Genomic DNA, 10,044 nt, shown 5'->3' with positions numbered 1-10,044 from the left:
AGATGATGATAAAATAACATAGTTATGTATAATATATTACATTTCTGACTGTATATCCCTGTAATTATTACACACTGTAGCTTTAAATTCAACAAAATTGGCATGTTTTCTAGGAGCACTGGGAGAATGTAGTGAAGAATCTCAATGAGATTTAGGCCCAGATTTGCCCAAAATAATTTTTTCTTATTGAATCATCTGGAATTTTTTGCTGCTTAGGATTATTGTCCTGCAGAATAATACAAATTTGCTTGCATTTGATGTCAAAAAATGTGTTTTACAGCAGAAAAAAAACAGCCTTAGTCTTGTCAGTTCAAAAATAATTAGACCACAATGTTTTGGGAATTATCAATTTGTTTCGAAGCAGTTGTGGCATCTGATGCTCTGGTGCTTTGGACATTGTTGGTAATTTTTGGGGCAGATGGCCACCAGAGCAGGTGGTCATTGCACCATAGAAATCATTTTTGTATAATTTCTTGGCCTCTCTTGGGAAGAGTAAACACCTTTCTATGTTTTCTTCTTCTTTTGTGGATAATGCTCTTAAGCGTCATTCACAAGACTTCCAGGTCTGTAGAAACATTTTGTAGCACCTTTCAGACACATAGATGTCAATAGTTTTTCCAATTCATGTTCTCAGACATGTTATATTAATGCAAATCTTCAGTTTACAGATTAGGAAGCAATTAGGACAAAGAGTTGCAAGAGGAACTGAAGCAAAGAAATGGCATAGTATACTTAATTGAAGATTTAACAGGAAGATTAAAAAGGTTGCTTTGAAAATTTGTGTTAATTATTACTAAAATATATAATCATTATTAGCAAATTGAATGTTGTAACAAGTCAGGTTATTTTTATCTGTTTACAGATTTTCTTTTTTAATTATTTGGAGAATTCAAATGTGACTACAACGGTAGAATAAAATAAACATTTAAAGGGGAAAATGCTTTTAAAAGCAATATGCCACCTCTTGTATTCCTTATTCACTAAATCAAACACTGTTTGTTCTAAGACCTGCTAAAGTGTAGAATGAGAAGAACAAATCTATCTCCTATTAAGGATCTGTTTAGCAGCAAGACAGTTCACATGGGGGAAGAGGGTTTCTGTGCAGATCCTTCACCACACAAATCCACACTAACCCCTCAACATCGATGAGAGGTACATTAAACATTTCTCCTTTTGCATCACAAAAACTGACAGCTATGTAGGTGGATCAAAACTACAGCTCCAATGTAATGCACAGTAGTCATTTATCCACTTTTGGTTGATTCACTTATGTTCCCATTGAAAAGGGGGCAAATATTCACAATAGTCATGGGTTTACAAGATCTGCAACAGCTGTCAACACCATTAAAGACTCAATGACTCACAAATAGTTATGCTTAGTAGTTTGGATGTTTAAATATTTCCCAAGTTCTTGCCTTCTGAACATGATAAGAGCTTTTAATGGAAGGTTGCCTCCCACTTGCAAGCGAAGTTACTCTTATCAGTCTACAGGCTGCCAAACAGTCTCTGCAGTTATTACCACCATGTGACAGCCTATTATCATTCTATGACAGGTCATTACCTGCACACAGGAGCAGGGTAATGAAATAGGAAGGGGGGCACGGGGGAGACACTGTGCTATCAACAAATCAAACAGATGCTCTTTAAACTAATCCGCAGCCACCGAATATAACAGCACTCTGTGTCACAGTTGACTATGTTGCAGCACTCTGTATGTGGAAGATGATGAGAATTTCTACCCAAGGGCTGCATTCAGGGAAGCAACATGCGTCCAGGTAAAGCTAACGGTAATTGACTGGATTTATCGATCGTTCATGAACTTTGCAGTGAAGGCAGGATAGATGGGGCTGAAATTATAATAAAACAATCATTCCAGAATGTGAAAGCATAGTTCAATTTACAGATTGTCAAATGCCTTGCAAATTAAATTGATGGGAAATCATTAACCCACGTGGCATATTGTTTTCTCATAATATTCCTCTATAACACAAAAACAAACTGGGTTCATGAATACAAACAGTGCAGGTCTATTAGTCCTTTCAATGGGAATCCTTCGACATATTATTTCAGGTTTAATGTGCGTCTTTGCACTAAATAAAACATTTATTACCAGAGTAGCAGAATATTAGCCTTGCTCTTGTTTTTCAGTTAACATCAGTATGTGTGTGTGTTGCTCTTATTTATAACTTAAGTCCCTTTTAGTTAACTGTATGAGATAAAAATATTTAGAGTTATTTATAATTTAGTTTGAATAAACCAATGCCTTTGTAATTTTACAAACACTGTCCACAAAAACACATGAGAGAAAACTTGCGATTATCATATTTAAACCACTGGGTGAAGCTATTGGCAGAGGAATCATTTCCATTACCCCTTTCTATACTTTGTCTATCCCATAGAAAAAACCCTTCGCTCAGTTTTTCCTTGTTTAACAATTTCATTTCAATTCATTTGGTGCACTTTGTTCCTTTTCCACAGAAAGAAGCCCTATTTACAGAGCTTCTGTGTTTGCTTATGTCTCTTTCTTGAGGAAAACCAATGACTGTGCTAATTTTATTAATTCCACACTCCTATTGTTTTCCTTCCCAAATAGAAAGTACCCTAGACTCAGTGTCTGTTTTCTTATATTTGCTAGCTGTCTTTCTTCTAAACACTAAGCGTTCTGCTGCAGATGACAGCTCATATTAAGATCTGATAGAGTTTTCTTCCAGGTAAAGGGGAGTCTTACCTTTCCACTCTTGCGAGATGCATGTTCAAAAGGTGGAACTGCTTGAAACTTAACAACCTGATGAAAGTGACTCTCATCTTTACAAAAGATTATATGATTCGCTTACATCTTTAGTAATTGGGTAAATCAACACTTAATTTGACCAAACCAGGTTATCCTACACTGGTTATGATTTTGACGTATGGTTTAAATGAATTGATTCATGTATAGCTCCTGATCAAAAGTACTGCAAGATCATGTGGATGTGATTTTTCCTTCTCGATGTGCCAAATTAGCATAATCCTATTAAAACACTTGGGAAGCTTCAACTAATAATGTGTTTGTCATCCATAAAATACACATAAACCGATTTCCCTAACCAAACAGCACCACAACCCTAACCACAAATAAAAAATCTGCAACCATTAACGCCACTGTTTTGTCAGTGCATTAATATTTGTTAATTATTTGTTTTGAGAGTATAGTTGAAGGTGGTTGCAAAGTTAAAAGGTATTGAAAATGTGGGTTTCTCAAAGGGTGATCTAATCCTTTAAATCTTAAACTCAGGGAGCCGAAAATCAAATCAACTGTATCTGAATACATCTTTGCTTTTTCACCACAGCAACAGGCAATGAAAGGATATAAAAACAGCAGTAAATGTAACAAATTAACTTTAAAAGCCTATTTATCTAAAAAAAAAAAAAAAAAGAAAGAAATCTCAGTGAGTGTGGATCCGAATGAGGAAAGCTGTTTCACATTCAGAGACAGCCTTCGCTGAAAAGCAGCAATCAGAGCAAGGAGCAATCAGCAATCAACCTCATTCTTCTAGATTATACAACCACAAGAGCGTGAAGATTGTTTTGTTGCATCTGATGCAGCTTTTAGACCCCACCTCATCACCTACAAGCAAGGAGCTTTGTCGACTGACGGCATAACAACACAATCCTCCCCGGCAGTGCACACAACGGCATATAAACATGCATCCCATGAACACTGTTGTGAGATGCAGAGCTGTTTACATGCTGATGTCAGTTTGCCAGTAAGCAGGATCAATATATGGACACATAATGAGTTTTCACTTGCAGTCTGCAAATGGTCAGTGTGTTTCAGTGTATGTTAAGTTGTTCAGATATTTAAGCCATTTGCAAGATAAGGAAATAATATTCACTGTTGGGATTCATTTGCAGAGGCGGCTTACAAGATGCCCCACATATGATCATAAAGATTTGAGCTAAAATGTGTTTAGTCCTACAGCCTGTGGTGTACAGAGGCATGGCATGCATAATAAAAAAGATGTCAGACAATCTCACAAAGCCTCTTAAGATCAAATGAGAGTAACTAAAAACAGGAAAATCAAGGAAGAAGCAATTGAGATGGTATGAGAGGGATACTTGTTTCAATTTGAAGCATTTCCTTCAATAACTTGGTTCCAACAAATGCACCCTGGGAACTCTTATTAGATTTTTAATATCAAAATAAAAGTCTAAAATCAAATATTGAAATTTCCAAAATCTCCGTTTGATATAGAACTTTCCCTTGAACATGTAGCATTTAAAATATTTTTATTTTATTTGAAGCTTTCAATATTTTGATGTCTTAAAAGATGGCTAAAATTGCAGAGATTAAGGCTTTGAAATGAAATTCATCGAAGTTGGGCCAGATGCAACAGAGTGGTAGATTAGTTTATTTTTTAAATGTATTTATTTATTAATAATTAGCCTTCATCCAACTGTATAATTGAGAGCAAACATATATCTCATGATTTGTGGGTGGTGCAGATAATAAAACCCAACTTCGTAAATGTCTTGTTGTCAAGTGACTAGAAAAGGGCACAAGCTGCAAAAAAAAGACTTCAGAAAACTTACAGTAGCTCTGGAAAAATAGTAAGTAAGGTTTTAAATGTAAAAATCTATAGGAATTAGTGGTGAAATTATAATATTTGTATTCAAGGTTAGGAAATAATGAATATAAAGTAGTCCGATTTTTTTATTTTCAAAAGTGTCAGCAGGAATAAAAATGTTTTTCTGACTGAATGATTTAAAAATAATTACCAGTTAGTTACTATTGTAGATCATAGATAAAACACCTGAGACAAAGATTAGCACCTCAGCATTCCATTGGTCCTCAGCACTCCCACATCTTTTTCTAAAAGTAACTTCTCACGCTTGAGGAGAATCCATCTGCCTTTTTTCACCCTGAACATTCTGCATTATTAAGAAGTCCAGCTTTACATGGGGTGTGTCAGTAAAACGTCTCTGCAGGCTTCCAGTGAAATTCCATCAGAATCATAAGGAAAATACCCAGCAGCTCAATGTATGGAAATATACCCAGACAGTCCGATGCAGTGAATTATACACATTGCCAACAAGCATAATGCTGCAGGATAAATGAAAGCTTTAGAGCTAAAAGTTCTTAGCCTTTACTCAATATTAAGTTTATCTGACTGCTGCAGCTTGTGGTGCCTATAACATTAACATGGACACAATATAAGGTGTGAAATATTTTGCATTTTTGCATAAATACGCTGTACATCAATGCAGACATGGAGGCAATCAGCGTGGTGTTCTGCAGGAAGCCCATGATGCTTTGAAACCAGCCTCCAGTTCATGCTTTTTTTGGCTCTGGCATCTGTAATTTTCCTCTTTACAATACTATAGAATCTCTGTGAGCTTTATGTCAGGCCAGTTTGCAGCCCAATAAAGCACAGGCATACTATGGTAATAAAATCATGCATTATGTCCAGCTGTGGGCAGGTGCCAAGTCCTGCTGGAAGATAAATCTTCATAAGGGTTGACAGGCGCTCTGACTTTGGACCAACACAGCAGTCCACCACTAGCAGATGATATATAAAACATAATTAAGGTGGAAAATTCAAAGTGGATCTCAAGCAGCCTAATTTGACTCAGTGTTTTTCCACCTCCCTTCAATCTCTCTGTCGTTGATTTCAAAATAGATGCACCAGCTTAGTCCTGTTCTTCTAAACCTGGCTTCACAGTTCGCTCAGGTCCTCCCTACTGTTATTTTTGCACCTTTTTCTTCACACTTTCCCCTTTCACTCATCTCTCCACGGATAAAACACAAAGCTGGCCTCTTATAAAAAAGGTTTGAAGGCTTTTCTTTCTGCTTTTAACCGAAATAGTTCCCTGAAAATTGACTTTACTCACAGACCTGGATGTGGGGGAATGGTTGCCTAGTGGTTAGGGCATAGAGCTATGAATCCTGAGGTTGTGAGTTCTAAACCCACTCCCACAGACTGACACTCTGGCTCCCTGAGCAAAGACCCTTGACCCTAAACTGCTCCTCAGGCGCTGCGAATGGCAGCCCACTGCTCCCCAAAAGGGATGGGTCAATTGCAGAGAAATCATTTCGTTTCACTGTATTTGTGACAATTTAATGGAAATAAAAACGCTGGATGTCTCAATAAAATGAGTCTCACTTTTTCAATTTAATTAAATGTCATATTCTAACTTACTGGGATGGACCTGTGAATATATATAGATATGTTTTATTAAAATCAGAGCATCATTCCTCAGCCATACTCCCTCTATGGTTTTGAAGGATGAAGGTGATAAGTTACCTCCTCGAACAGCTCCAGGCTGTACGTGTTGTCGTCATCCGCGAAGAAAACCACCCCGGAGTCCCTCCTGCTCCTGTGCTGCCGGAGCCACGCGAGAGCCGCGTTCCTCTGCTCGGTGGCGCGTGGCATCCCGGTGCGCTTGAACCTGCGGGGAGTGAACACGTGCAGGTGTGTGTATGTCACTCCGCAACGGGCCAGAAAGCGCGTCACCAGGTCGGTGCGCGAGGTCGAGTCCTCCACAACGATCCAGTGAAGCCGGGGCACTTGGCGGAACGCGTGGGCCAGCCGGGTCAGCTCCGCTTTCTGCACCGGCCGGCTGTAGGTGGGGGTGATTGCGTAGATGATGGGGAGAGATGACTGGTTCTGGGCTCCACTGGCTCCAATTGAGCCACCACGGGGGATCCGCTGCGCCTTGCCCGTGCGCCCAGGCACCGGAGCCCGGATCGCCCTCTTACTGTCGATGTCGATCATTATGATGACAATAAGGACCCAGGGCAAGAGAATAAAGAAACGACTGAAAAACACTGATTTCATGGCGGATCCGAACTTACAATGAGCTCTTTTTCTCACTCCATCACAAACAGATATGGATCCAGGTAACTCCGATCTGCCCTTTCGAGTATTTAACCCCAAACGCACAAACGCAAAAATCCTGATCAAACTGTTTGAGGCTGATAAACCATCCTGCGTCCAGGGAGTCCTCCCTCCTCCCCCTGTTCCTCCAAGTCTTTCACCGCTCTCTGATGGGACCTCTGCGCCTCCTTGTCGTCCTTCCTTTCTTCCTTCCTCCGGCTCACTCTCTCATAACCCCCCTAATAGATTCCCATGTTCGGCCGCTCAGTGCGCGTTTTTCCTCCGAAGAAAACAAACCTTGGCGGTCCTCTCTGCATCGACGAAGCAGGGATGTGCGCCGCCGAGTAGCATCACTTGGCGAGGACGGAGCGCAGCTCGGAGTCTGAGGATAATAAGCAAGGCAGGAGGGGAGGAGCAGGTGCAGAGGAGGGGAGAGGGAGCCGGGATACTGGAGGGAGGCAGGCGAGGAAGTGATGAGAGAGAAAGAGAGAGAGAGAAAAGAGCCTCAGTGTCCGCGGATAGTTCGCGCAGGTGATGGAGAGGGATGCTCTCTGCTCAGGCTGCACTTAAAAAGTATAATTTATTTATCAAAAGCAGAAGGGTATACACTGCAAAAAAACTGAAATAAAAGTAAGTTTATTTTTCTTAAAGTAAGAGCATTTTTTTTCTTGAATTAAGCAATTAAGTGATACACTTTGTCAATGGAATAAGGTAATTTACTTTCAAATTAAGAAAAAAACAACTGCAGTCTCTTATTTCAAGTGCATAATATCTAATCATCTAAGTTGATACTTATTTTAAGAGTAAAAATCCTCATTCCATTGGCAGATCATCTTATTTAACTGCTCAAATTGAAGGCAAATACATTTAAATTAAGACATTTTTAGTCAATTTTAGATCGTTTTTGCAGTGTATTATAATTTTTACAACTTTGAGTCATGACCTTTTGGTCTGTTATGTGTTTTTTCACATTCAGTAAATACCAGGAATGCTTTTCCTTGTCGTTTGAAGGATGAACATAAACATTTCTTTGACTTTCTTGCACTTTTTTTTTTTGTCTTGGTTCTTCTTTTATTTTGTTCTCCAAGTGTTAGTTTTTTTTGTCCTTTGGTTTAAAGATTTTGTTAAGGCTTAGTTCAGTTACTTCTTCTCTATTTCTTAGCTTTCTGCTCTCCCCGGCTGTATTTAATCTATGCATTAACTCACCTGTCTAGAATTCCACAATTAAAGCACCAAGTATAAATAGGCTTAGTTTTTGGTTTCCACTGTCAGCGTCTGATAATGCTGCTATTTACCTGGTTTATTCCTTAATGCATTCTTATGTTTTATTTATTAACTTTTTGGAATGACTTTAGTTTTAGTTTCTTTTTGTTGTAGGTTTTAAGAGTTTTATTTTCTTGATAATGTTCTCACCTGCCTGCCTTCTTCCTGCTTTTGGGTATTTCACTATACATCACTATAAAACAAACAAAAAAAGATTAAACAAAAACAAGCATAAGACAGTCAGAAATATAAACAAAGGTAATATTAAGTTTATCTTTTACTTTCAAAGTGTAGCCTCTGCACAAAACTCAATGTTCACTCATGACAAAGGATGTAAAGGCAAAGCCTCAAACAAAAGTTTATTTTAATTGGTCCATACATCTTTCCACAGATTAGAGTCAATTCAACTTCAATTCAGTTTATTTATATAGCACCACATTATTCAAAACACATGTAATCTCAAGACACTTTACAATTTAACCAGATCATACAGTCAAATTGATTCAAAGATTTCTATCTAAGGAAAACCAATTGATTGCATTGACTCATTGACTGGAAGGCAATCCCTCACACTAAGCATGCTTGTAGTGACAGTGGAGAGGAAAAAAATCCCTTTTAAGAGCAAGAAACCTCCAGCAGAACCAGACTCAATGTGAGCAGCCATCGGCTGAGGCCAACTGGGGCTCAAAGAGAATGTTTGGTTTCTCAATCAGTCTTTGGGTGAGAGTATGTGTAATTCCTGGACAGGGCTAGCACCCTGTCCTACTTGACAATATAACTGTTGGCTAGAGAAAAATTTAAGATGTTAGAAGTTGTCCTTGTTTTTAACTATTCAATTAAGTTTTTGTAGTAAACAATTGCAATTGGCAGTAGAAGTGCACCACAGCATGCTGGTAGTAGCATTAGGAATGATCTGCATGTTGGAATAGGGGCCTTAGGTCCAAAAGCTTCATTATGACTTCTCTTAATATAGTCCTTGATCAATCCTTGTCCCATCTGACAATTTCCCTGTTTTCCTAATGCCCTGGAGCCCACATGTCTAGCTACAAACTGCTGTTGCAATTTAAATTGGCACTTCAACAGTAATAGCTGCTATTGCCCGATCATCCTAACCAATACTCTTTCAGAGGTTGACATGCAAGATTTTCTTTCACACCTTGGGAAATGATGTAAAAACTTGTGCTAAAGAGTTAAACATCTGACCACACTGTATCATTGCGTGCTCCCACACTGTAAAATATTTTTAGATATTGATGATGCATAAATTCCTCCTTCTAAAGATCAGGATTAACCAATAACCTACCTGGAGATAAGAAAGACTAAGACAATGTTTACATTTGATCACTGCTGAACTTTAAGAAATGAAAATGTCATGATAGCTTTACAAAACAAAATTTAATGTGGTATACACTGTGTATTCAAAATAAAGTTTGTCCAAGTCTAAGCAAAAGTTTAAGATTATGATAACAATGCTCAAATCACCGGATTTGATTTGCAAAACACTGCAAATCAAATCCAGTGTTCTTTGATGTTTTCATTTCCTGGTCTGTTGGAACACTTTGCTTAAGCAGACACATCAAAGCCTAGCTACAGTTGTGGCTGTGGCCTTGCTGATGTTTCTCATCAGCTGTTCACATGGATCAAGGAGAGTCAGCATGTTTTCCAGCATTGCACCATTGAGTCCACTACTGAACATTGACTGTGCAGGCTAATTGTATTCTACTGCATAGGCTGCAATGCCTTGTTTATGTGCTACCACACTCTTAGATTGAAAAATATGCTGTTTTGCCATCTAGTTATTTCTTAAAATAATATTTGTAGCATTTGAAGCCGCCCTCTACCAGGGCAGTGGACGCTTCTTGAGATTGCCTAAAATGTCCAACTATCTTTAAAATGTAATAAGCGGCTATTTAACCCATGCTTG

At 38.5% G+C, this 10,044-nt stretch overlaps 1 protein-coding gene across 1 annotated transcript in view; it reads right to left on the bottom strand.

Annotated features, from left to right (window-relative positions):
- Positions 1-7,275, bottom strand: part of b3gat2 (beta-1,3-glucuronyltransferase 2) — a 57,822-nt gene extending 50,547 nt beyond the window's left edge. The window contains exon 1 of the mRNA XM_015369954.1: positions 6,285-7,275. Within this exon, the coding sequence (XP_015225440.1) occupies positions 6,285-6,818 (534 nt within the window). The 5' untranslated portion in view covers positions 6,819-7,275. The remainder of the gene's footprint in view (positions 1-6,284) is intronic.
- Between the last annotated feature and the right edge of the window lie 2,769 nt (positions 7,276-10,044).

This window comes from Cyprinodon variegatus, unplaced genomic scaffold (assembly GCF_000732505.1).
Source record: "Cyprinodon variegatus isolate N-32 unplaced genomic scaffold, C_variegatus-1.0 Scaffold40, whole genome shotgun sequence".
Classification (NCBI taxonomy): Eukaryota; Metazoa; Chordata; class Actinopteri; order Cyprinodontiformes; family Cyprinodontidae; genus Cyprinodon; species Cyprinodon variegatus.
Note: the sequence above shows the minus strand (reverse complement) of the source record. Positions and strands in the feature narration are given on the sequence as shown.